Raw genomic sequence first — 27,386 nt, 5'->3', positions numbered from 1 at the left:
GGTCCTGGGGTTATTTTTGGTGGTGGGGCTGACGCAGTGGGGAAAAGCCAAGGCGTTGGAGTTTAAGTTCTGGTGTGATCTCTTTCTTCTTCCACTGACTCTGAATATAATATAAGGATTTACTGCTCCTGAGAGGCAGATTTAGCCACAGATGAGTGGGCGAGGGGTCCAGAGGAGGCAGCGGGGCTCCCCAGGTCAGTGGTGTGCACAGGAAAGACCGATGGGGCTGGGACAAGCATTGCTGTGCTGCCAAAACTCACTTCTTTAGGAGGTGGCTAAATGTGCAAGGGTGACCGGGCTCTGCTAGGCAGGGAAGCCCCCAGCTTCAGGGGCAAACGTGTGATCCCTTCAGGGCCATGGTGCCTTCCTCTGCCTCTTGATCTCAGTGGGTTGGAGGTCCCCCCTCTGGGTGGGTCTTCGGAGCCTAGTGCCTGGGCCTCCTTTTGTAGGACACATTTAAAGGATGATGCAGTTTAGGATGGTGGGGCCATGATGGCAAGACAGCTGCCAAGATGCAAGGTGTTTGGGTGGTGGAAGTGGGGAGGTAGTGTCTCAGAGCCCTGGGTTCTGGTTGGCCTCTTGTGACTCGTGCATCCACAGGTACGGGCAAAGGGATCTTTGAAGACCAAAGAGGTACTCACTCTTGGGTCTGAGGGCTTCCCACTGCTTTAACCTCCTTGAGCGCTGCCAGTGCCACTTCTGGGATCACTTCATCACTTCATCCTGTAACCCCAGTGGCTTCAGATGGGATGAGGGAAGAGCTGGGCTTCTCCGTCTGCTGCAAGTCGCACCGATTTCAGAGCTCCCTGCCCGCTCCCTCACTGATACCCAAGGTCTCTCCTGCATAAGCTTGGCTCCAAACTGAAGACAGAGCAAGGGGCATGTGGAGCCTCCAGTGGCACTAGAGACCCATCACTGGTTTCAGTAATGCTTCTGTCAGTCCCATGACCCTACCTGCTGGATACCTGGGCACTTACCGTTAGGGCTGACCCTCCATTTGCAGTGGGTGGCTTAACCCCTGCCTGCACAATGACCCTGTCAGGACTTCCTGGGCCACAGACAGTTTCATTCTGTTTTCATACAGCGCTGAGCAAATACTCGGTCTCTAGGCATAGGAGCAGTAAAACAGGCACCATGTGAACCACAGGTCTGAAAAGTCTTGCTGCCAGGTCTCCATTCTTTGCGGGGTTAACCGAGATGTAAATGGTACCTAAGTCCTTGCGGTCCTCCGAATGGGATGGCTCTCCCAGCCCAGCCCACATGAAGCAAACCGATGCCACCCACTTAGGGCTATACACATGGGGCCAGACCCTGCCGCATGCTCAGCCCTTGCCTCCCCTGCTTTCTCTGGTGCGGCTCGGGGCCCTTCTGGGATTTGCTTGCGAGAGGCTTGGAGTCCTTGGAACTGTTGCCTTTCCCCCTAGACCAGACCACGGCTGCCCGGGCTGGAGTTCACAGCTGTCCTGCCTTCCTATTCTGTTTGTGGGGAGTCTCATCCCGACTGGCCAGACAGCAGCTCCAAAGGGGCTTTGGTACGGTAATGCTGGGAGCTGCTCCCCTGGACAATGCCACATGCCCCGCTGGCTCCATCTGCTTCCAGCTTGGCCTCGAGAACCAGCCGCAGTGTTGCGGCCCGTCCTTCCCATGTAAATAAACAGCTATAAATAAGGAGAGAGCCAGAGGTGTGAAAACTGCCAGGAGCGGATTTCAGAAAACCAACAAATTAGTCTGGAAAAACAAAGGTTATGAACTGACATCCGTTCTCCAAGCCAAGGGACGGAGCCTCCCTTTCCTGATGAATGATGAGGGTCAGAGCTGCGCACCAGGAGCAGGGCTGGGCCGGCTCCATCTATCACGGGCTAAAGATCTCTCCTGCTGCCTCCTGGCTCTGGTTGCACTAATACACTGGCAGTCACGTTGTGAGAACAGGGACAAGAGCCCAAGTGAACATGCAAAGAGGAACCGGCTTTGGGGAAAGAAGTTCTCCGAGTGATGCTGCAACAGGCTATCGTGGTGCTAATGATGTGTGCCAGTATCAATAAAGCATCAGCACTCTTCTGGCTCCCCCCTATCTCATGCCTTGGAATTTCTCTCTGCACGTTTGGCGTCTCCTTTGGAAGTGTGGTGTTTACGTCGCCGAAGCAGGCTTGGGAACAGTTGCTAGGAAAGACGCTGGATAAGACTGGAACATCTGATCGGCTACTGTTGTAAGTCCGGGGCCTTTTGTACAGTCCTGAAGACAGTAGGCACGCAGGGCAGTGCCAAAGCAGGAAGGGGACTAAAGGCATTATGTATTTCGGAGCCGACAGCCAGGCCGTCCGAAGTGCAGAGCATCCCTGACCTTGTGCGAAGTCCTTCACTTCCTGAAATCCGAGTCCAGGGCTGCTGGCAGCCCAATGCCCTCCAGTGGCATGAACTGTCCCTGTAAAACATGTGCACAAAGCACTTCCATCCCACGCTGTACTGGACACTAAGCTGAATCAGTAGTGTGGAGGGTAGGAAAAGGAGACAAGAAACCCTTGCAGAAAGCTAAATCACTCCAGGCCTGACCTGAAGCTACTGAGGTCGATAGAGAGAGCCCCATCGACCATGATAAGCTGTGGATCAGCCCCTCGGTGCTGGAGACGAGCATATTTGCAAGCTTTCACTTCAGCCCTTGGGACAAAGAGCTGAGTCAGACTTTTATAAGGGCTCGGATTTTGCTGGGAAAGCAAATGGCCTAGAAGTTTATGCAAACTTGGGTTAGGCTGGGAGGAAGCCTCTGTCAGTCTCTGCTGGCCTGGGGGTGTCTTTCTGTAGAGCCAGCATCAGGCCACAGGGGTGCTCGGATCCCAAGGAGCAGGATTAGCAGCAGCAGAAAATATGTTGTACTCACCCCATCCTGCCTGATGAAGCTTTCAGCGCTCAAAATGCAATGACAAGTCTGGAAGGAACTTTTCGTTGCCTGTTTCCAGCATCACAAGAGGAGGAAAAACTGCAAGAACAGCCTCTGCAATGCAAACCTGATTGCAAGGTGTCCACGTGCCCAGCATGGGCACTGCAACCACAGGGCAGAAAGCTGGTGTTCAGACCAGGGCAGGGAGCTGCAGTCATGCTCCTCCCAGGCTGGGCGAGGGGCTCCCCAAGTCTATGTTCTCACCACTTCCCCCTGACTTCTCCCTTCAGCTGCCACAGTTGTTCTCTGAGGAAGGTCATTGACCCGCTTAAGGGTGTGGGCAAAGGCAGGCAAGTCAGCCTACGGGCTCCAGCATGCCTAGGGTCAGGGTTGGAGGGAGCAGAGGATACGGGCATCTCCTCATGGACCTACTTCCCTTCTCTTCCACCAAATGTGCAAAGGGACGTGGCCCCTGAGCGTGTCCCTTAGTGAGATGCCTGCCTCTCCACTACACACCTCTCTGCTTCCCTTCCTGCTCCTTTTATTTCCCTCGATCAGGTTGTTTGTATTGCAGTCATGCCTAGGGGAACCTCTCAGCGCTAGGAGCTGTACATGCATCTGGGGAGAGACAGTCTGTGCCCTGAACAGCTTAAAATCTAAACAAGCAAGAGGGACAAAGGGTGTCGGAAGGGACGGGCTGTCACCTCCCTTTCCTAGCCAGGGCACTGAGATGGAAAGAGGAAGAGTTTTTGCTTGGTCCCTATTGAAGCAGTCAGCTCCTCCAGAGACACGGCTCTTCTGACACTGCCCGGGAAGGAGCCGCGGGGTGCCAAGCGCACCTGGAAAGCCTGGCTGGAGGCGACTTGCCTCCCTGGGGCAGAGCCAAGAGCTGCCTCAGTCGCCCCTCTCCAACCCGTAACTGCTGCCCTGATCTCTGCCCAACGTGCCATCGTGCAGCCGAAGATGCCATCCCAGCTCGCTGGGCAAGGCCACGTTGGCAGACACCGGGGTCCGAGTCGGCGTGTGAGCCCGGGGGAGATTTTGGGAGGGGGCAGGGGCGGGGGCAGGGGCAGAGCAGCGCGCACGGTCCCTTCTCCTGGGCACTTCTCCCTCTCCGCCCACTGCAGCCCCCACTGCCTGGGGGCCCTGCCAGCCCCTTCCCTCCCGCCTCTCCAGGAGGGGCAGGGGGCAGGCGGAAGCAGCTAGGCCCCTACACCGGGGTGGGGCAGCCGGTGGGGGCGGCAGCAGAGCAGAGCCCTGTCGAGGGGGCACGGGGAGCAGGCAGTGGCGCGAGCTGCCCCACCGCCCTGGAGAGCTACCAGCTCCCCCCGACTAGGGGATGCTCCCCTCCGCCCGGGGGCAGAGCCAAGGGGGGCCCGTGCTGGCACCAGGGAGGTGGGCAGCAGTGCCCGAGCCCAGGAGTCTGCCGTGCAGTGGGGGGACCCCCCCATGCAGTGCAGGGAGGGGAACCCCCAGGCCCATGCAGTGCGGGAAGGCGAGCCCCAGTGCGGGAGGGGTGGGGGATGCTCATGCAGTGCGGGGAGGGGCGGCCCCGGGGCCCCGTGCAGTGCGGGGAGGGGAGCGGGGACACCCGTGCAGTGCGGGGGGGGACGGCCGCGCCCGGGCAATGCGCATGATTCTGCGGCGCTGTGCACTGCGCGCGCCAACCCACCTTGAAGCCGGCCCGGCCTCCTCCCCCCGCCCGGGCAGTGGCAGCGCCTGAAGCCAATCACCGCCCCCCGCCTCCCCCCGCGGCCAATGGGCGCCGCGCGGGGGCGGAGCGGAGCCCCTAAAGAGCCAGGCTAGGTTGCGCCGCCCTCCGCTGCGCCGGGCTGTGGCGGGAGCGGAGCGGAGCAGCGCGGAGCGGGATGGCGGGCGCGGCCGCGGCCGGGGCCGGGCGGGAGCGGGGGGCGGCCGGCTCGGCCATGCGCGCTCCGCGGGGCCCGGCGCGCTGAGCGGGAAGATGCTGCTCGGCGCCGGGCGGTAGTACTATGATTTGCTATGCGGCCGCTTTGATTGCAAGTGTCCTGGGCGCCGCGGGGCTGGCCGCGCAAGGTGAGTCCAAGTGCGGCCGCGCTGCGCCCCTGCCTCGAGGGCAGAGGCAAACTTCTCCCCCGGTCGATGCCTGCTGGCGGCGGGCAGCGCGGCGGGCTCTGCCCGTGCCGTGCCGTGCCGTGCCGTGCCCCGCCGCGGGCTGGCTGCTGCGTGTGCCCCCGGCTGCTGCCTCGGCGGGGGCCTGCCGGGTGCCCCGGCGCCTCCGGGCTGGTTTGAGATGCCCCCCCCCCCCCCCCCCGCCGCGAAGGGGTGTTTGCGGGGCGCGCAGCGCTGCGCAGCGGACGGCTGCCCGGGCTGCGGGGCGCCCGCCCGCCCGCCGGCGGAGGTGAGCTGCGGGCGGGCTGCGACGGGCCGGCGGCAGGGGCGCAGGAGGCTGGCCGTGGCTCGTGTGGGCCGGCAGGAGGCAGGCTTCCCAGCGCCTGCTTTTGAAGGGTTTCGGCGGGCTGTGGGGGGACCCAGACCTGGAGCGGGGTGAAGCGTCTCCTGTCCCCAGGGCGCGCCCTGCTCGAGGGTCGGGGCAAGCGGGTGGTGACCGATGCCAAGGGGTTCCCTGTGGTTTATGTGTGTTTGTAGCCCCTCTTTCTCTAGGCGATGTCAGTCCTTCTCGGTGAGTCGCGGTTCTGCGGTGCCCTTTGTCCTTTGCTCTCCGAGTGCTTTGCATTCAGAGTAAGGCGTCCTGCTCGCTTCGAGGGGGCGGCGTTAACGCCACCGACGGATGGGGAGACTGAGGCATGCCGTTGTGGGTCCTATCAAGTCTCCAGTAACCTTGGACAAGTGTTGGCTCCCAGTGCCCTGCGGGAAGCCAGGTCATGACTCCCTTCTGTCGGCTCCTGGTCGCACTCCCCTTGGGCTAACCTGCAAGGGTAAGCTGAGCTTCCTGCTCTCAACTCTGTCTGCTTTTGGTTCAGAGCTGACACCTTATCCTATCGGTGCTCCTGGGCCATCCAGCCGCCTTCCCTTGGCAGCAGTCACAGGTGAAGTAGCCAGGTGGCTACTGAAGTCCCACCAGGTGTCTGGATCCCCTTAAGTGGCTATCGGGGCATGCTGTGATTGCTCTTTTTGGCGCCTTGCTTGGGAGTGTTCCTTTTTATTTAGTGGCTTCATAAGGGGAAGGCAACTGGTGGGCTGCTGAAAGAACATGTTTGGTACTCCTGTCTCACTGGGCTCCTGTAGCCCTTTTCGGTGCGTTCTGTTGTTGGAAAGGAGATTGATTGATTGAGACGAGCATCTAGCTAGGTGTCCTTGTCCTGCCTGATCCCAGGGCTGTAGCCCTGTAGGCAAATGGTAGTTGCCAGTGGCTCCCTAAGCCTAGGGGAAGAAAGAGTTGAGGCAGCTGGCTACTGGTTATTTTTAATGGCATCTCAGGGCTTGCTATGGTCGTGCCTGGGAGCCCAGTCCTGGACCAGTTGCCTCTGGGCCAGGCATGAGCAAGCCAGTGAGTGCAGAGCAGGTCTCTGGCTGGAGACCCGTGCAGTCATACAGGTGGGTACACACAGGGAGCAGGTGGGGTCCTCTTAGACCTTTATCCTGAGAGAGTTTAGGGCCAAATATTACAAGAGCTCTGTAGAGATAGCGGCCTCTTCTTGCCAATCCTTCTCCCCCCCTGCCCTTCAGAAGAGCAAGACTTGACCTGGGCAGGTCTGATCTGGTCTGGTCTGGACTGGGGATGCAGGAGGATGTTTGGGGTGGGATGGCCAGGCCTCTTCCACCCATGGCAGAGCTCCCCCTTGCTTAGCACCTTGCTTAGCTCCCTCTGTCTTGGGGAGATGTAAAGAGGGAAGATGAGTGCCTGGTCATTTCTTTTGCTTGGAAATAGCATGAATTATTTGCTCTGGGCCAGGCAGCTACGCTGCTCTGCTGCTGCTGTAGGGGATATGAGCTCCCAGCTGGGGCGGTCGGTGCTCGTACGTTAGACACGGGGAGGGAGAAATTTTCCAGCTGCTGTAAGTGTGTAGATGCTGCTCAGGGGGCTGGTGTCATGAGTAAGTGTACTGTGTGTAGGGGGCCGTGTGTGTGTGTGTGAGAGATGAGTGAGTATCACGTACGTGCTGAACGAGTGTACTATGAATAATGCGTGGGTGTGTGCAGTGAGTACACCATGCGTGGGGTGAGCACTACAGGCGAGCACTGGGGTAGGGAGTTCTGTGCGAGTCCCCTGTGAGGGTGCTCTGTGTAGCGGGGGGGTAGGCACGTGGGCTGCGCGTGTACAGTGAGTCTGTGTGTAACGTGGGTGAGCGCATGGGGCTGGCTGGAAGCTCAGATGAACATCCATGACTTTTTTTTTTCCCTTCAGGCAGCAGCAGGGAACTGTCTGCGGATGGCTGCATCACCTGCTGCAGTGGCGCAAGTAGCCTGGCTGGCATCCTGGCTCTGGAGACCAGGGCAGTGTTATCTCAGCAGGCAGCTCCCTGCTCTAGCCCTCGTCACTAGTGACAACTGGAAGATTGTACCCTGCACCTGGGTGCCCAGGGGCAGGATGAGACCCTCGTGTGCAGGGTCTTGGCTCTCTGAGGGAGCTGGTGAACTGCAGACAGCTTGCTGTGACAGAAGTTGGAGAGCAGGGGCTGAGCCCACCTGGCCCAGAAGCCAGGGTGTGGGGGGCCCGGGGGCCCTCCTGTCCTCTCATCACAGATGTGCTTACGAGATCCAGCAGAACCCCCTGCCCATGGGCACGCGCCCAGGGGCTCGGGGCAAAGGCCATTGTTCCACATCGTCTGAGTGAGCAGGGAGCCACTGGCAGCAGCTTCTGCTCCCAGTGCCTGGGGTAGCACTGAGATGCATGGGGGACCGTGTGCTGGTCGGGCCGTCCCCAGTGGTCCCACGAGCTGTGAGTAGTGTCGGATCCTGCTGGGCTTCAGCACCCTTCTCTGCATTGCTCTTGCTGGAGAGTGGGGGCCACAGGTGCTCCATGCGAGCTCCCTTGCTGTCCCCTGCGGGGTCTCTGCGGAGGTGGCAGAGTTGGGGCTGCCCCCCAGGGGCACCCCTGCACTGCCCCCTGCAGTGCCTCCTGGTGGGGTGAGTGGGGATTGCAGTGCTGACATGTGATCCCCAGGTCCCATGTTATTTCCCTGGGACAGGCAGAAGCTTTGGGAGCTGTGAACGTCTCCGCTGTCTCTGGCCTGAGGAGGTTGGGGATAAGGGTGCTCTTGGGGTTCCAGTTGAGTTGGTGCATGGATGATATGCAGACGCTGGGGCGATATGTGCATATGCACGACCCTTGTCGCTAAAGCTGATGGCTCTTCCTTGGCCAAGTGCAGCAGACGTTGATCTCGTGTGACCTTAGCATTCCCTTCGCCAAGTGTCAGTGCTGTGGAGCTGCTAATCTGAATGCTTAAGGGCAGTGTGAAGTCCTTGTTGCTGCCTCTGCCAGTTCTCCCCCTGCCCCCTTTCTGTTTGCTGCTGGTCTCTGGACTTGCACAGTCTCCTGTGACCCTCCCCACCCCCAACCGTGCTTGGTCTGGAGAGTAGTGACGACTCATGATAAGCCAAGCAAGCACAGGCTGGCCCTCGGCATCCCTGTGGCCATTGTGCTTATGGAGCCATTCGGTTCCTCCTTTCCTGTCCTGTGGTTGCAGGGTGGAGATGAGGGAGTTTTTCCCAGGTGTCTTCTGTTCCTTCATGCGTGCCTGCAGTGGACAGGCTGGGCACCTACCTCTAAGGTCAGCAGTGCTTGGCCCTCTTCCAGTGCCCTCCTTTGAGGCCTCAAAGGGACTTACAACACCTGGGTGGTGCTGCCCCCATATTAGATGGGGAAACTGAGGCACAGAGTGAGGAAGTGTCTTTGCTGTGGCCAGCTGGCAAGTTGGGCACAGGGCTGTGGCTGGCACTGCGGGGTCCTGATTTGGAGGCAGATTTGTGAGATTGGGTGGTGGTGGTGCCCCCCCCTCGCCCTTCTGGAAATCACTTCTGTCACTCCAAGCTCAACAGTGGCCCTTGGTCTCTGGGTCAGTGAGGGCACATGGGTGCCATGGCTGGGTCCTGGAACAGAGCTTGCTGGGCCCTGTGGGGTGCACATGGCTCTGCCCAGCCCTGATCACCACTTGTGTAGTACAGTCCGTTCCTCAGTGGCTCCATCTCTCTCCAGCCCTTGTGGGGAACAATGGGCAATAAAATTCTGCTGCTCTCACCCCACGTGACTGCTGTCGCACCCTCCTCCCAAGGGCTCCCACCCCTTCTCCCAGGCTGGTTCAGAGCCTGGTTGGATCATGTGGGAGCTGGGTGGCTCATGTCAGCTCCAGGATCCTGGCTCCTGCCAGCTGAAAAACTGCTGCTTCCGCCTGCTGTCTGTGAGCTGGCAACTGGGATGTCTGGACTGGCACCTCCTGTATCGTGGGCAAGCCCATCTAAGGGAAACATCACTTCAAATGGGGAGCTTTCAGGTCTGTGGGCATTGGCATGTGCAATGATGGTGGATGGCCAAGGGTAGCAGGACTTGACCACTGGCTGAGACTTGGCAGACTCCTTGCTCTTGGATGGGGGAGTGATAGTCCTCCAGGTTCGGCAGGGAGGCAAAGATGAATCAGATTAACCTTGAGTGCTTCACTGCCTCTGATCAAGGAGAAATGTAGCTGCCTGACCCCAAGTGAAAGGGATCTGTGCTGGAGCCCTGCTTGGCCTGTAGGGAGGGGCTGCTGGTGGCTGGACTCTAGAGCAACCTTTGGGGCCTGAGCATTGCTGAAAGGCCCCTTCCCCTTCCTGGCCCTGCGGCTGAGAAGCCCTGCTGCTCCTGCTTCCTTGGCCTGGGTGCTGCCACACAGGGCGAGTTCAGAGCAGGTGGGAACAAACTGCATGCCCCAGCTGGACCTGGAGGTGCATCCCCCACTCTGGGATGCCAGGAACGTAGCTCTGGCTCTCAGCTCTGTTCTTGCAGCTCTCCTGAGGAACCAAGCCCAGTGGACATTCGAAGGTCCTGAGCTGGATATGCCTGGCTCGGGGCAGCTGGCGGATGTCCTGGCTGTCAGTGCACACAGTGCATGCACAGGAGCTATTAGCTTGAGGATTGAAGAAGAGCTGGGTCCAGTAGGGCTATAGGCAGGAGCTCGTGCACATCTCTGGCTAAGGGAGTGCAGTCAGTGGGATCTGGTTATAGTACCTGCAGTGCATGTTCTGCCTGGTCCTGCTCAATCACTCGGTGCTCTTGGAGATGAAGGATGGTCCGTCAGAGGCTGGGACAAGTCTGTTTGCCTGTCAGGACTCTGGGATGGGGCCTGAGCAGAGTGGGCCATGAGCTGCAGAGCTCAGCAGGCAGCTGGCTGGTTGGCTTCTGACTCTGGGGTTGCTTCCACCTGAGTCTCCTGCTGCAGCTGATGTGTGCTGAGTTGCATGGAGGGTGTTAGGGGTTGGGAGCTGGTGGAGCGCCACATGCCAGCAGCACGCAGGCAGCTGTGTGCTTCCTCCGAGTCCCATTGCTGTGGAGATGGCTCCCAGGGGATGCTCGTCTCTTGATTTTTAGGCTCTTGCACTCTGTATGCAGGAAGCTTCTTCTCATACGTGTGGACCCTGGATACCACTCTGGTTGCAGGGCTTGTCTGTGTGCACCCAGCCTGTGCTTCCCTGGGAGCACTCTGCCAGCAGGGCAAGGGGTGCTTAGGTAGCAGTGCTCCATATCTCGTAATGTCCCATTGCCCTCACGCAGGGAAAGGGCAATAGCCGGCCTACATGGAGGAGCCCTGTTGTACACAGGGCGCTCTGCACTGATACCTCCTGGGGGCTGGTGTTGGGGGCACGGCTGCCTAGGAAGGGTAGTGTTCCCTGGGGCTGTGTCATTTTGTTTGGCAAGTGAAGCTTTCAACATGGAGAAGGCTGCATGGGCTAGTGGCCCAGGCACTGCACGGGCTGCCAGGACCTGGGTTCTGTTCCTTGCACTGCTGCCCACCTGCTGCGCGACCTTGGGCAAGTCATAGCCTTTATCTTGCTTATCTCAATGGCAGGCCCTTGGGGGAGGGCCTCTCTCGCACTCAGGGTATGTACATCTGTGGTCTCATTCAGGCCCCTTGGTATTCCAGCGGTGCAAAAAGGTTGGCTTCCACCCCTCTCCCCTCCCAACCTCCAACTCTTCCTGGCTTGTCTTCGTCACTGTCTTTAGGGATGAACTCAGGGCTCAGGTGCGAGGCTAGAGGAGGGCTGATCCAGGAGCACCACGGACAGATCCGGGCTCCAGCACCACGGACAGATCTGGCAGGTGGCTGCTGTCCAGCACGGGGCTGGGAGGGCCGACACCTCCCCCTGGAGCGCCGGGCAGCAGGGGCCTGGGATCTCGGCTGCCTGTGCGGAGCGGCCTGTGCTGCTTGGTCTCTGAAGGGGGATTTGCACTTGTAGGTCCAGAGCATCTGGTGACTCTGAACTTAATGCATAGGTCATTAAGCAGGTGCGTCCACTAGGGCCTGCCACTCTTGCGCTGGCTCTTGCCGTGTGACCTTGAGGCGAGGCACTTGGCCTATGTGTCTTTCAGCCAGTCACCTGGAAAATCGGGTCTAAAAAGCAGGGATCTTGCAGCAATCCCAGCTGCTGCTGCTGCTGAGCCAAGCTGGGGGCTTGGAAGGAAGAGGGGAAGAATGAGGGCGACTGATCCCCAAACTTGGGGGGCTGCTTTCCCAGACAGTGGATCCAAGCAGGGGCAGCTGATCTCTGGGTGATGCAGATACCCTGTCAGCAGCCAGGTTGGGGGGCGGGAGGGGTTAGCTGGAATCAGGTCAGCTTCCTCGGTACTTTCTTAGATGACTGAGCAGCTAATTGCAGCTTTGTCATGTGTAGTTTCTGACTGGCTGAGCAAACCCCCACAGCTTGAGCAGAGCCATGCACGCTTGTCATGTTCAGCGAGCAATACAAAGTGATCTGGGGCGGCAGGGATGGAGTGGGGAGGGGGAGGGAAGGTGTGGAACAGCTCCAGCTCTCTGCCACCTTCCTCAGGAACAGGTGCTGGAGCCTGGCCCTCTTAATCTCTGCCCAGAGCTGGTTGTCCTGTTCTGCCCCTGGGCCTGGGACCCTCTGCCCCTGGGGAAGTGCTGCTGGCTTGTGTCTGGAGCCTCTGCAGGACTGGGCCTGCAGTGACGGGCATGCACTGTGTGCAGTTGGATTTGGTCTCCCAGTCAGAGTGGGTGGAGGTGTCAAGGCCTTCTCTGGGCTGCTTTGCAGTTGGCTGGCCCTGCTGCCCTGAGGTGTCTGCCAGGTAAATCAGTGCAGTGCAAGAGTCAGACGCTGGGTCTCTGCAGGGCTCTGTGGCTATGACATGTTTGCTTTCACCTGAAGCAACCAGGCTAAGGAGTGGGAGTGGGTCAGTGGTACCTCTGTTTTGATGAGTGGATCAAGCATCTACAGGGTCAAGGCTTCAAGGGCGCTGATTGGTGGGGTTATGCCTCTATTACTGATCTGTGGGACCCCCGATAGGCAGCAGTGGCCATCTCTCAGGGCTGTTTTCCCATTCCCAGCTGGCTGCCAGCATGGCAGTCGGGCACATGTTGGTAGCAGAGTGGCTGGTGCACGCCAGGCCCTGTTGAGATGGGGTGTTTGTGTCTGCCAGGCTTGGCTGTGACCTCGGGTGAACCTTGCAGGCTTGTTGCATGGCCTCCCAGGGTAACAGCACAGACAGGGCTGTTGGCAGCTCCGGGGACCTGGTGCTGGGGCAGAGAAGGCTCAGACCCACAGAGCTGTCCAGGACTGCCTGGCTGGGATGGCCTGCCCGAGTCTGCAGATCCTCTCCATGCCTGGTCGCGCTGACCTGCCCAGCCCTCCTCTGACTGCAGTATCATTCAAGCGCCAAGGTGCTGCTTGCTGTGGGGCAACAAGCGGGGGTTTTTTACCTTCAATTCAGCCCTCACTTGCTGGCCATGTACAAGTAGCACCTGTAGCAATTGAACTGGAAATATCACGGGGAGCCTCTTCTGCCCTTGAGTTGTAGTTTTGCGTCTCAGCATCTTCTCCTTTTCACAAGGAAGTGGGGCATGGAGGGGTTGCAGATCTGCCCTGTCAGAGCTAGGGGTGACCCTGGGATGTTAAGAAGCACATTCCTGCTCTAAGCACTGGGATTGGAATCTGGACTGGGATCAAGAAGCCAGTGTTTCCTCGCTAATCACTAGGGCCTGCTCCCTTCCTGGCCCTTCTGCTCCAGGTACCCAGAGCCCCACCCAGTGAAGTGGGGGCATGACAAGGTCAAATAAGGGTGTCACTTGCAGCCGAGTGGCCAGTCTTCCCCTTCTCATCTGTCATGGTCTGTGGAGCAGCTTTGTGTTGGCGTACAGCTGGGAGGCAAAGCTGGAGGTGGGGCATTTGTAAACCTGTTTGTTACCTGCTGCTCTTTGTTGTGTCTTTGAGCATGGAGCAGGGGCTGGGGTGGGGTGGTCTGTGCCAGAGTTGGGATCTGGCACTGGGGAAGGACCTAGGTCTGAATTTCATTCAGCTGAAGCTGTCACGTCACAGCAGGGCAGTGATGGCAGGTGGCACCAAACCACTGAATGCAGAATTGGAGCCCTCCGCTCACGCTCGTAGTCTTTGTGGCTTCTAGGCCAGCTGCTTTGGCTGGGGTAGAGCTTTAGGAAGCCTGGGTTGTCTCTGAGTCTCTGGTGAGGTGGAAGTTGGAGGGAGTAGGTGGGTGGCATCCTCTAGCACTCAAGAGCTTGTAGAAGCTTTCTGGACTTCTGGAAGGCCTTTGACACAGTCTCTCACCCCATTCTCATTTAAAAAAAAAAAACAACTGTGGGACTGTGATGTTGACACCTACATGGTCAAATGGGTCGGTAACTGGCTGGAGGGCCACACCCAGAGTAGTGGTGGATGGGTCATTTTTACCCTGGAGGGATGTGGGCAGTGGGGTCCCCCAGGGCTCAGTCCTCGGGCCTGCACTGTTCAACATCTTCATCAGCGACTTGGATGAGTGGGTGAAAAGCACCTTATTCAAATTTTGCAGGTGACACTAAGATGTGGGGAGAAGTGGGCACGGTAGAAGAGAGGGATAGGCTGCAAGTGGATCTGGACAGGTTACAGGGGTGGGCAGATGAGAATAAGATGGGATTCAACACTGACAAGTGCAAGGTGCTGCACCTGGGGGGGAAGAACCAGCACCATACCTACAGGCTGGGGAACTCCCTTCCCATCAGTGCAGAGGCAGAAAAGGATCTTGGTGTCATAGACTCCAAGATGAACGTGGGACACCAATGTGGGGTCACGGTTAGGAAGGCCAACCATACCTTGTCACGAATCCACAGATGGATCTCAAGCAGGTCCAAAGAGGTGATTTCCTCCCCCCCGTGGCACTGGTCAGGCCACACCTGGAGTACTGTCTCCAGTTCTGGGCGCCACACTTCAGGAGGGATGTGGACAACATGGAGAGGGTCCAGAGGAGGCCACTCGCATGATCAGGAAGCAGCAGGGCAGGCCCTATGAGGAGAGGCTATGGGACCTGAACCTGTTCAGCCTCCACAAAAGAAGGCTGAGAGGGGATCTGGTGGACTTCTATAAACTTGCTACTTCACAGTCAGGGTGACTAGGAGCTGGAACCAACTTCCAAGGGAAGTAGTGCTGCCTCCTATCCTGGGGGTCTTCAGAAGGAGGCTAGACAGTCACCTAGCCGGGGTTGTTCGACCTCAGCATCCTTTCCTGCTCAGGGCAGGGGGTCAGACTTGATGATCTGCTCAGGTCCCTTCTAAGCCTACCAACTATGAAGCTATGGTCACTGATATCCAAGTTGCCATCCACTACCACCTTCCCCACCAATTCATCCCTGTTTGTGAGCAGCAGGTTAAGAAGAGCATGGCTCCTAGTTGGCCACTACATGGCTTGCACCAGGAAGTTGTCCCCAACACTCCAAAATCTTCCTGGATTGGCGGTGCGCTCCCATGTTGCCCTCAGCAGATGTCAGGGTGATTTGAGGTCCCCCATGAGAACCAGGGCCTGTGATCGGGGAAACTTCCATTAGCTGTTTGAATTAAGCCTCAGCCAGCACTTCTTCCTGGTCTCATGGTCTACAGCAGACACCCACTACAACGTCACCCTTGTTGCTCTCTCCTTGAACCTTAAGCCGGGGACTTTCAACAAGCCTGTCTCCAGCTTCATATTGGAGCTCTGAGCAATCACACAGCTCTTTTACATAAAGCACAACTCCTCCTCCTCTTCTCCCCTGCCTGTCCTTCCTGAACAGTTTGTACCCATCCACAACAGTGCTCCAGACATGCGAGCTCCCACCACGTCTGTTATTCCGATCACGTCAGCTCCATGACTGTGCAAGGACTTCCACTTCTTCCTGCTCATTTCCCAGGCCCTGTGCATTCGTATACAGGCACCTGAGGTAACTAGTTGATTGCCCTGACGTCTGAGGAAGAATGAGAAGGCTTCTCCCGGTGCTCCTCCTGCTTCCCCACTTACCTTAGGGCTTTGGTCTCCATCCCCCAGCAAACCTAGTTTAAAGCCCTCCTTACTAGGCTAGCAAGCCTGTCCGTGAAGATGCTTTTCTCTCTCTTCATCAGGTGGATCCCTTCTTTTCCCAGCAATCTTTGTTCTTGGAACAACATCCCATGGTTAAAGAAGCCAAAGCCCTGCTGGCCACACCACCTGCGCATCCAGGTGTTGAGCTTCAGGATGCACCCGTTCTTGCCCCGGCTCTTTCTCTTGCCCAGGTTAGCAGAGCTCCTGGTGGCTGCCTGTGTACGAAGGGTGATGCTTATCATTTGGAGCTCTGATTTTGGTACAGCAGGGCCAAAGATGCGTGTCCATTAGGTCTAGACCTTGGGGCAGTGAGGCCAGAGCTGCCAAAGCTGTAAGAAGTCAGAGGCCTGTTTTCATGCCTTGACGTGAGACAATTCACAATGCTGATGCAAAGGCAACTGCCAGAGCTGCTCCGACAGACCCTCCAGCTGGCAAGGCCCAGTCTGCGTGAAGAGTGCTGTACTGATTCAGGAGCAGCAGCGCAGTGTTGGCGAAGCGTTCCTAGTGCTCTTGCAGCTACGCTGGCAAAGCCGTGCTTCATCCCAGTACAGCGCCCAGTTTCTTTGCAAATCCTAGAGCTAGAATCCTATTATATATTTTTTTTTTTTTAAAGGAAAACTAAACAGTCACCAAATTCTCCATCAGGAGCTTTAAGAAAGCTGTGAACTATTTTGAGGTGGAGCAGGGTGAAGCATGACTTGTAGGAATTGGCAGCAGTGGTCTCTAATGCCAGTCAGTCGGTATTTAGGTGCATTGTGAATAGCAGGGCTCTGGAGGGCTGGGGATGGGGAATGTCTGTATGTGGTGCCTATAAAATTCAGCCATCGTCGGCTTCTTTCAAGTGACCCCAGAACCCTTCTGGTCATAGCCCCACTTCTCTCCTCTCACCTGGAAGGTCATAGTGGTTGACACAGGTGGATATAACAGAGCTGGCTCCCCTGTTCACTGCTGAAGTTGAAAACCCAGTTGGGTTTGCTCTCGCCCCTACCACAACGGCTTGGGTGCTGGCAGCTCCTGTGACATAGGAGTCCCGCTCTCTTCCCAAGAGGGGAAATTACTATACCAGAAGCTTAATTCTAGGTAGAAGTTGTTAGTGTGCACTGCAGACAGTGAATCTCGCTGGAGAGAGGGGCATCTAGTCTGGGGTGTGGATGGCGGGGGGGGGCTGCTAGATGAGCGAGGTGTGGGGACAGCAGCGATCCCTGCCAGAGCTGGGTGCTTGCAATTGCCCTGGCTTCCAGATAGCTGTGCTCATGTCGAGCCGAAGTGTAGTCGAGCGTGTCCTTACCCCGCTAGCCTTTCCTTTACGTACCAGCCCTGCCAGAAATGGACCTGTTTTCCTTCCCTGGGATCCTAGTGAAGGATTTTCCTTCCTTCCCAGAGGCCGCAGCTAGGTGCGGGCACGCTGCCCATGCCCTGTTTGCTGGGTATATTCAGTGAACTTGGAGACTGGGTGATCTCCAGTGGCAAAACTTGTGTGCATTTGCACGCATGCAAGGAGGGGGCTCCACGTGTGCTACAGGTGAGAGGGATTGGACCTGGGCCCTCCTGCTGGGTCAGCAGCTTGCCCATGCCATAAGAGCCATCCTCTGCCCCCTTTGGGAAGTGGGGATGGGACCTCATGCTCCCCACGTGTGTTCAGCTTTGGGCAGCTCCCCTGGCAGAACGTACAAGAGATTTTGGTCCAGACTCTGGACTTTGGATCCTGGTGGTGTCTGAAATAGGGACATCAGCGGTTAAATCTGGATGCCTCTCACTGCCTGTTCTTACCTGTGCAATGTCTATATTGGTGCATCCCTTTTGTTCTGTCTCTCCCTCCATTCTTCGCTGCTCATTCTTCCTTCCCCTTGGTCTCTGGCTGTCAGTTTTGTCTCCGATCCTCCTGTGTTCTTGCCTGGGCGTTCTCTGTTTGTTCTTCCATTCCTGCTTGCTCACTTGTTCTTTCATCTGCTTTCCCATTCATGCTTTTTTTGTGGTTAGTGCCTTTTCTCCATTCACAATCTTGTTCCCCTTCCCCTTGTGTGAGTTAGCAAGGTGTTTCTAATGGGGGTAGAGTCGAGCCTGGCTGGGAATCTTCCTGCCTAGTGGACACCAGTTTCCTTGGGAGTAAGGGCTTGTGGCCAGCACAGGTCAGAGGGAGCAAAAGGAGAGGTTTCCCTCCCTGTGGGGCAGGCCTCATCTGCTCAGCTTGGTTTTCCCCAAAGGAAAGGGGTGGGAGCAGTTGGGCTCAGTGGCTGCCTTCTCTTTGGAGGGGCCCTGCATCTAGCAGGAAAGTGGGCCCAGTGGCTCCGTTGTTGCAGATCTGCCTGTCCTGTCGATGGGGAAGGCTGGGATTAACCCTCCTGTTTGGCCATCAGACTGCGGGGCTAAGGAGCTGAGCTGTTGAGTGGCTCTGAAAGGTGTGTGGTGGGGCTTTGCATGCAGTTGAAGGATGTGGCTGTATGCCTTAAAGAGCTGGGCTGGCTCTATGGTTTCAGGGACCCCTTTATTGAAGAGATTCCCATAGGCCTTGTCACCTTTAGTGTCTGGGCACATGGGAATGGCTGGATGTGTGCATGTGTCCTCCCATCCAGTTGGCCCAGGGCTCTGTGCAGATGCCGTAGAGATCAAAGCTGAGAGGCGGCCCCTGTCTCCTGGAGTTGGCAGGCTCAGACCAGCTGAGGGCACAGACAGACCAAGGGCAGTGAAGGGTAATGTGCGGCATGGCAGGGTGCGAGCAAATCCTATTAAGAGCTGGTGCTGCTAAGAAGCGACTTAGGCTGGGGTGGGATGGGGCAGCGCTGGGTGAGTGCAGAGGGGTGTCGGGGCTGGATTTGGAGGAGCAAGGGAGGCTCATAGGAAGAGGGAGGTCATTCCAGGCACAGGAGTTACCCTGAGCAAGGGCAAGGAGGAAGGAGCTGGCTGCAGTAAGGATCAGTGTCCTCAGTTGGAGCATTAGCCTGCGATGTGCTCCTCTTCCTCCCTTTTATCCTTGGTAGGCCCTGAGAAGGAAGGGCAAGGAGTACCTGGCAGGAGTGGTGGGTAAGAGGTTGCTTGACCTGTTGGGGCTTGGGCAGGTAGGAGCAGGGAGAGCCAGGTAGAGGGGGTGGTGAGATTTGAAGCCTGGAAATGCAGGTCATGTTGGCCCTTGGCATCAGGAGCAGTGGTTCCCTTCTTTCTTTCCTTTCCTTCCTGCATAGAAGCCCACTCTGAGGGCATGCTGAGAAGGGAAGTGCCAATTTGGGGTGGGCTAAACATGAAATGCATTGGTATTGAGCCTGCAAAGAGCTCTTTCTGCAGAGCTGGGTGCCTGCAGGGATGGGGTCTCGCTGGCATCCAAGCAAATATCATCGGGTGCTTTGGAGAAACACACCTGGAATTACTTATCTCTCATGTGAGAGCCTCTTTGAAGCTGTCTTGGAGGAAGCCATCTTCTGCCGAGGTGATTTGCAGATTTCCTGACGGGAAGCTGGCACCACCAGGCTGTGGCCGCTCTGGGCGCCGCAACGTGCTCCCTGCATGGAGACTGGTCCCAGGCTGCTCCCAGCATGAGATTGCCTGGGGCTGTCGGTGCAGGATGCGCTTGCAACCATTGCAGTTCCAGCATCTCCCAGCTGGAGGCACTGCAAGGTGTGGGTTAGGAGGTGTGCAACTGCTCCAGCCCTTGCTTTGCTCTTCCTGGCTAGTGCCCTTGGTGGGGCGTGCTGGTGGGTACTCCTGCTGGGTATCCATCCTGGGAGGAGCTGTTGTTCCCACTTCCCTTCCTAATAGGCTGCATGGAGGAGTTACTGCTGTTATCTTTATCCCCCCTATTGCTGAAAAGCCATTAAAGACACGAGCCAAGATTGAATTACCGACTTCCTTCCTGTCAGCGGGGCCTGTGAGGAAGGGCCTTGAAATACAATCCATCTGAGAGCAGATTAAAGTCGCTAATAGTGCAGAGAAACCCAGAGGCTGGCTATGAATGACTAGGATGGGGATCAATCGGGCGTCTGGCCTGATGGCACGTGGGGGCTCAGCTCCTGGTTGAGAGAGGCTCATTCACAGCTAGAGCCAGATGGAGGGCTCCTTCCTCCTCCCTCTTCCCTCTTCTGCCCTTGCTCCCCGGCAGCCAGGCCACCTTGGGCTGTGCTCTTCTCAGATCCAAGCTGAGCAGCAGCAGGCCTGGAGGGGACTGCTCGGATCCAAGCAGAGCCAGCTACTTCCAGGTGGTGACACTGGGATGGCCCCTCATGATGGCCAGCTTGCATGCCCTGCTCCTGCAGGATGGTGGGCAGCTGGTGCGATGCACTGGCTGCAGGCCTCGCTCTGTATTGCATTGGTCTAGTCGCTCCTGCATGGTTATATTCAAGCTGTCTGCTGTCAGTGAGCCCTTAAGGATGATCTCTGTGCATCCTGAGTGGTGCATGCTGTCCAAGGATGTGGAGGAGCTCGCCCTGCTGCTGCCAGAGTGAGGAGAGCATTGTGCTTGCTGGGGGCGCTGTTGGAGGTGTCCCGAGCTGGGGAGGATGGCTGCTGCTGCTGTAGCTCACTACAGAGGATGTTGCTCCCGTGGGGACTCTTCAGGCCTGCTCCGAACGTGTGCTGCTCAGAGCTACAGCCCTGCCCATGTAGGGAGGAGCTGTCTTCTGACCTGGTTTAAGCCACTGCTTTAAGCTGGTTGGCGTTAAGCTGCCATGGGGCCTCTCTCTCTGTGGCAGGCCAGGCTGCAGTTGTAGTGTACGAGCTGGAGCAGCTTGCAGGCAACCTCCGTGCAGTAGGCATGCTGGGAGCCTGGGCACCAGGGCCTGCGTGTGCCCTGGGCCCTACCGGAGAGAGCCCAATCCTTGCTTGCACACTCGGCAGCCTGCCTACGGCTTGGCAGAGCACTCCCAGCTGGTCTGGAGTCTCAGGAAGCCGCCTCGGCTGGCGACGCTGGTGCTGGGCCTTTCCGTGTTTGCCTGAAGTTGCTTCTGGGCGCTGAGCTGGGGTGCCTTGCTTTGAAAGACTGCCTGTCTAAACAAAGCCCTTGGCCTCCCTTCCAGGCCAGGCCAGCCCTTGCCTCTGTTACCATTGTGCTGTCTTCTCATCCTGCCCCCTTGTCTCCACCACAATCACCTGCTGGGCTTGGGCGACTTCCCGGGTTCACTGCCTTTCCCCAGCTCCATGCTTCCTGCCACTGGGCCAGGGCTTTGGCTCCTGTCTGGTGTGGGGAGCAGGGGTTGGTTTTGAGCCAGACCCCCTGAGCCATGCTGGACTGCCAGGGGTGGCCTCACAATTGTAGCTTCCCTCTGGGTCGAGGCGGGGGCTGTCTTGGGGTGATGGGAACATGGTTTATTGGAGTAGATGGAGATGTGTGGGGTGGGGAGAAATGTGGACCTGGCAGCGTGTTGCTGGGCCTGGGGTGGGAGACACGGGCCATGGTGGCCTGGGCAGAGCTGTCGGTGTCAAGTGCCAAGTGTCTGGGCTTGTGAAAACCAGGGGACTAGCCTTCCTTGTGCTTTCTGTCTCCTGGCCCAATCCTGCACAATGCTGAGCATAGCTGGTTCCTGCTGGCCTGTGCCCTCGGCCCTTGGCCGTGTTGGATGCATGTAGGGCAGAGCCTGGCCTCCCCTTGGCTGACCTCGCACTCCCCTCAGCGCGGCGTGCCTCAGGCCTGGCAGTCTCACTCGCCAGCCTGCTGGGCTCGGTGTTGGCAGTGGCACGTGCTTGGCCAGCGCTGCTGCCGCAGACTGGCCCAGGCCTCCCCTGCCCTGCCCCTTGCCCTTCCTCTGCTCCTGCAAGCGGTGTTGAAATTTGAATGCTCTGCAGGTGAATGGAGGGCCTGGTGCTGACTGGTGATAAGGGCTGGGGCTGTGCCAAAGCGCATCAAGTCCTACGCACTCTGGCAGGCCGCCAGCTGCATGCTCGGGAGACACCGCAGCTGCTGCGTGCTGGCGAGGGCTTGGACCGGCTCCGAGCTTCCGCGCTGCAGGAGCTGCTAGCTGGGGAACGTGGGGCTGGCCCGGGTGGGCTGGAGACGGGCTCTTTCCTCTCGGGGTGTGGGAGTGGCAGGGCCTCAGTGGCCAGAGGCTCTGGGCTTGACATTGTGTTTCTGAACAGGGTAAGTGGTTCCTGCAGATACCTCCCTGGAGGTGAAAGGTTGCAGTGACCTTCTCGTCCCCTTGCTGCCCCAGATGGGGTGATTGGGACATCTTGGAGCAGCCCTGCAGCTCTTGCTCTGTTGCTCTCCCCATTACAGCTACTGGGAGAGGTTTGGGCCCTGGTTTAGGCATGCTAGTGCTTGTCTTGCTTTCCTTGGCTCCTCTACAGCTTGCTGTCCTGCAGGGGTTTGTGCAGGAGCTCAGGCCTGCATGGGAGGGGACCTATGGAGTGGGGAGCTAGGGAAGCCTCCCGACAAGCCCTGGGGGCTTTCTTTGCTGGAGGGAGGGATGGATGCTTGGGGATGACTCCCAGGCAGGTTGAGTAGACGCTGGCTGAGGCTGAGGTGTGCACCGACTGCCCTGCTCTGCACAGCCCCCACCCCTCCCACAGCAATGCCCTGATGGGTCTCTGCCAGATGTTGCTGCAGGGGTGTCTGTAGAGCCAGTCAGAGGGCTGGAGTAGGGAAGGCCATGTTGTTGACTCCTCACTGTCTACACTGGGGCACGGAGGAGATGTCTCCAGGATCCCGCCATGGGCAGGGTGGCACCCAGAACTGCTTTCAAGCATCCTGGGTTTCAAGATTGGGGGGTGGGGACAAATGGTGTAATCTCATCGGGTGATGAGGCGTGAAAGCCTTGACTTCCTTGGGATGCAGCGATAATGAGGCCCAGCCAGGTGGCAGTTGCATGTGGTGCTGGGACGGCACCTGCATGTTGGTGGGCTGGGGCCAGGCTGCCTTGCCCTGCTGCACGCCCCTCCTGCTTCGGACATGGACCTCGCACCTTCTGCAGGGGCAGGTGCGCATCTTGGCTCTCTAGGGACTGTGTGCACTACAGGCAATGCAGCGAGCACCTAGGCACTCCTGGGGGCACATACCACCTACCCCAAGCACAGCCTGGAGCAGCCAATGTCCCCTTCTGCCAGACTCCAGGGATTGCTTTCCTCTGCTTCCTTGGTCCTGAGGCACAGCTGCCCCCCCTGTCCCAGAGGTGGGGTGTGAGGGGGTGATTTCTCCTTCCCTTTGGGGTGTAGCCGCACTGTGTTCCCTGGCACCTGACGGCTTATTGGGAATTGGCCCCCTCTGCTGTGAGCCGGCTGCTCAGCCCAGGAACATCTCCAACCCCGCTTCTCTCGAGGAACCTGTCTCTGGATGTCCCACTTTCTGCAAACACAAGTGACATGCACTTTGATTGCTTTTGTGATGCTCAGCACCCTGGTTACACTCCTCCCACTGCCCCAGCTGAGCCCTGGGTCCTGGGATGGGCCCCGTCCCCTGAGCTGCCAGCCTGGCCTCTCTTTCCCTGCACTGGCGCAGCGTGCAGAGAGGAAAGCAGTGCTGGCTGCTGCGTGTGCTCTGCTAGCGTGCTGCTGCTCGGTGTGGTGCCAAGGCCACCTGGCTCCCTTGCCCCCAAAGGGGCTTTGATTGTGAGCCTGCCAGGGCCACGTATGGCCCATGGGGCCATTGGTTGGTTTACATGCATGTCTGAGCCCAAAATAACCCGTGCTCTTACACTCCTGTTGTAGAAAAACAGTGATGTCACCCTCTGCCAATCAGCACTGGCCCTGAAGAGCAGAGCAAAGGAGCCGGGAACATGCCTCCCTCAAGAGCCATGGCTGGAGCAGGCAGCAGCCCATGCAGCTTCATGCCTGGCAGCGAGAAGGGGCTTTCCGCTCTGTCCGAGCCCTGCTGAGCTCATGCCAGTGGCTCCAAGTCCCTCGGGCACTGCCCCAGCAAATGCTGCTGGACAGCTGCTGTAGGGGGAGCTCGCAACTACTTAAGTGCTGGCCTTTTCCCATGGGGTGCAGACACCACAGGGCTCTTGCTCCAAAGGAGTTTGGATTTAATTTAAGGCAAAGGCGGAGTGGACGCATAGTATAGAGCCTTACACGAGAGGTAGTCGCTGTACTGTGGGATAGGGACTGGCATCACTTAACCCCGGCTAAGTTACGGTGGTGCTAGCATCGTGTTCTCACCTTTGATCCTTTTCAGGCTCTTGACTCAAGTGATAACATAGCCCCCACCTGCAGCTCTTTGCTACAAGGTGGGCAGGAACAGCAACCTGCCCTCTGGAATGAGCTGGTCAGCACCTGGGGTGTTTACATCGATAGACAAACCCGGGGCAAATGGCAGTGCATGAATCTGGTGCCTCTGGCTGTTGGGTGGTAGGAGGCAGAAACGGTGGCTGGAAGAGGCTCCCCCTCTTCCCTAAGCCCTGTCCCTGCGTTGCAGGTGTTGGTCATAGGGCAGGGAGCTCCAAGGGAGCTGGTAGCTATGGCAGTCATGGCACTTTGCAGCAACGGCTGCTTTGAGGCGTTGTGCTGGCTGCCGCAGGCTGCTGGTAGAGGCCTTGGAGCCCTTTCCCAGAAGGTGCTATGGGGAGCGCTGGCTGAGAACTCGCATTGCAGTGGTTTGTCCGTCTGCAAGCTGGTGACAAGGGTGCTGATCTTTGGAAAGTGCTCTGAGAGGCCGGGATGGAAGGAGCTGGGGGTGAGTGGACAAGGTGCATTTCACCTGCCTTTGAAATGCAGCCTCTGCTGGGGTGGAACATTGCAGCTGTTCAGCTCGACATGTCGGCAGTGTGAGTCCATGTTAGATGTCGGCCAGAGCCCTGGTATGCAAGCCATGAGGTCCTTTGCTCCACTGGAAAGGCTGCGCCTTCAGGAGATCTGCCCCCTTGGCCTCACTCTGGGGCTTTTGGCCCAATACAGCCTCCAGTGAGAGTGCTATCTGCTGCAGCGCCAGTTAACTTGCAGTTTTCCGCAGCACCTGACTCTTCTACCCAGCAGCGACGAGGCCAAGCTTGGCTGTCCTGCCAGGTTGCGCACTGGAACATGGGGTCCATCCCTGGCTGTGCCCACAGGAGATGAGGCTGCAGGCCTGTGGGGGTAGGCCAGCGAGAGGGCCCTGTGGCTTGAGGCAGGGAGGTGTGTACGTGTGCGACTTGGGCTCCCGCTCCCGGGCCTCGCGGAGTCTAATTCATTGTGCGGCTGTTTGCATGACACTGTCACCACTCGCTGCTCTGCAGCCCCAGCTGCGTCAGTGCTTTCCCTTTGAAATGCCTGTTCCAGGGGGTTGTAGCGCCGCGCGGTAATTGGCTGGCGTGGTGAGTGGGTTTATGAATGGATGTTTCCCCTGCTGCAGGGAAGAGAGACGTCCCCAAAGATATTATTAGGTGACACGGAGCTGTGAGAAGAGCTGTGCATTTGCTGCCGGCGCCCCTCCTCTGCCAGGAAGGGAGGGAGGGAAGGGCACCTGGGCCTGGGGGTGGGGAATCCAGTGGGGGAAGGTCACCTTGGAGGGAGTCTCCATGTGCTGAGCTGGAAACGGCTCTGCAGCTGAGCCTTTGCAGAAAGCCTCTGCACTGTGGGGAGCTGATCGAGTGGGGCCTGCGTGCTCGGGGGCTTGGCAGAACAGACCCTGCTGCCGTCTTGCCCGCACTGTGGCCTTAGCACACAAGCAGAGCTGCTGGGCTTGCTGGTTTAATGCTGCTGGTCCCAGGGATGGGCTGGTGAACTGCCCCACAGCGGGCTTTGGGGGCTCTTGGTGCCTGTCCCAGACCTTTTTTGCACCCTTGCAGCGTGGCTGGCTGGGAGCCTTTCAGGGTTGAGTTGTGCCTCAGACTGGGCACACTAGCAATCCTGCTGCTTCAGAGGATACACCCCTTGTGAACATGGGTCTGCCGATCCCGTGCAGCTGTTTCACGTGTCCTCTCCCACAGGGAGCAAAGCCAGGCCACAGTAGCTCACCCCTGAATGAAGCACCTGGTGCATTACTCTGGTTTAGCTTCTACTTCCTGTGGGATAGACTGGACAGGTGAAACAGTTGCTGCACCCTCAGCTGACCTGTGGTAAGTCCTTCCCCTTTCAGCCAGTACAGCTGCCCATGTTCCCAGCTTGAAGTTGCAGGAGAGGGGTTTGCTCCTGAGCTCTGAATCGGGTCCAGGCACCCGTTCCTGGATGCTCGTTGGAAGCTGCAGGCTGAGGCTGCGTACCTAAATGGGGAACCCAAGTGCTGGATCCAGCTGTGTAGCAGCCACCCAGTCATCCCCAGATGGAAGCTGGTCTTCACGGAGCTTCCTGCTCCGGCAGGCTCTGATGACCAATGGGCTTGGCACTGGTTGTCCAGGCAGTGGTAGGCAAGCTGGCTCCTCTGGGAGCAGCGAGGGCAGGGGTTTTGCTGTTGGCTCGGAGAGCAGGTTGGGGTGAGGAAAGAGTGCTTTTTAAATCTTGATGAGAGCCTGGCAGGGCTGGCACCGGGCATGGTTCTGGCAGCCCTCGGGGCCTGCCTGCCAGCTGGGCATTGAGTGTTGGGGCATGTGGAGCACGCAGCCCTTGCACTGCTTTGACTCTGGGCCAGGCCTGCAGGCTGCTGGGAAGGCAGCACGAGCCTTTGGGTAACTCTGGCAAGCAGTGGCCATGGGGAGGGCCATCCTTCTAGCTCTGCCTGCCCCATGTGGCATTGTGGTCCTTTCTGCTTCCTGCACCCAGTGGCACCAGCGGGCACTGCTGCTGGCTGGCTGCACTTCACAAGCCTGGCCTCACGGGTCACTGCGTTAATGTGCAATCTGGACATCCTCCATATCTCAGCATCTCGGGCCACTTCCTGCTACCTCTGGTCCTGGGGCCCCTGACCTCTGGTGTGTCCTGTGCCCTGGCTGTTGGCAAAGGGGTCTCTGTAGTTCGTTGCAGTCATTATGGGGTGGTCTTATGATGGGAACTGCTGACAGTGTGCCTGGCTCTTCCACTTCTTCCTCCAGGTGCCCACGGCTCAAGGGAGGAACCCGAGTTTGTGACGGCTCGTGCTGGTGAGAGCGTGGTTCTGGGATGTGACGTGATCCACCCGGTGACAGGGCAGCCCCCTCCCTATGTGGTGGAGTGGTTCAAGTTCGGAGTCCCCATTCCCATCTTCATCAAGTTTGGGTTTTACCCTCCCCATGTGGACCCAGAATATGCAGGTGAGTCTTGTAGTGGGGCAGGCTGGGCTCTGTGCTGAGAGAGGTGTGGGGGTGTGATGGCTCTTCCTATCGGCTTTCTTCACCCACTACTCCATTCGTCTCTACCTGGAGCAACCAATGGGTTTCGTAGTTTCTAGGGTCAGAAGGGACCTGAGCAGATCATCAACTCCGACCCCCCGCCATAGCAGGAAAAAGTACCGGGGTCAAACAACCCCGGCAAGGTGTTCATCTAGCCTCCTTTTGAAAACCCCCAGGGTAGGGGCCAGCACCACTTCTCTTGGACGTTGGTTCCAGCTCCTAGCCGCCCTGACCGTGAAGTGCCGCCTCCTGATGTCTAGTCTGAATCTCCCCTCTGCCAGCTGGTGACCGTTATTCCTGGTCACTCCTGGCGGTGCTCGGGGGAACAGGGACTCCCCCAGTGCCTGCTGATCCCCCAACTAGTTTGTAACAGGCCACTAGATCCCCCCTCAGCCTTCTCTTGTGGAGGCTGAACAGGTTCAGGTCCCGTCACCTCTCCTCGTAGGGCCTGCCCTGCTTCCCCCAACCACGCGAGTGGCCTCCTCTGGACCCTCCCATGCTGTCCACATCCCTCCTGAAGTGCGGCGCCCAGAACTGGATGCAGTACTCCAGCTGCGGCCTGACCAGCGCCGCACAGAGGGGGGGGATCACCTCCCTGGACCTGCTCGAGATGCATCTGTGGATGCACGACAAGGTGCAGTTGGCCTTCCTGACCGCCTCCACACACTGCCGGCCCATGTTCATCTTGGCATCAGTGAGGACTCCAAGATCCTTTTCTGCCTCTGCCCTGATGGGAAGGGAGTTCCCCAGCCTGTAGGTATGGTGCTGGTTGTTCCTCCCCGGGTGCAGCACCTTGTACTTATCAGTGTTGAATCCCATCCTGTTCTCATCTGCCCACCCCTGTAACCTGTCTAGGTCCAACTGCAGCCTGTCCCTCCCTTCTAGCATGCCCACATCCCCCCACA

General features: G+C 58.2%; 1 protein-coding gene across 1 annotated transcript in view; it reads left to right on the top strand.

Moving 5' to 3' along the window:
• The first annotated feature begins 4,693 nt into the window (after positions 1–4,693).
• IGSF9B (immunoglobulin superfamily member 9B) overlaps positions 4,694–27,386 on the top strand; it is an 88,622-nt gene continuing 65,929 nt past the window's right edge. Inside the window, exons 1-2 of the mRNA XM_090027645.1 lie at positions 4,694–4,930; positions 26,206–26,403. Of these exons, the coding sequence (XP_089883771.1) occupies positions 4,867–4,930; positions 26,206–26,403 (262 nt within the window). The 5' untranslated portion in view covers positions 4,694–4,866. The remainder of the gene's footprint in view (positions 4,931–26,205; positions 26,404–27,386) is intronic.

The sequence above is a fragment of the Crocodylus siamensis genome, chromosome 14 (assembly GCF_052110815.1).
Source record: "Crocodylus siamensis isolate JL-2025a chromosome 14, ASM5211081v1, whole genome shotgun sequence".
In the NCBI taxonomy this organism is placed as follows: Eukaryota; Metazoa; Chordata; order Crocodylia; family Crocodylidae; genus Crocodylus; species Crocodylus siamensis.
Note: the sequence above shows the minus strand (reverse complement) of the source record. Positions and strands in the feature narration are given on the sequence as shown.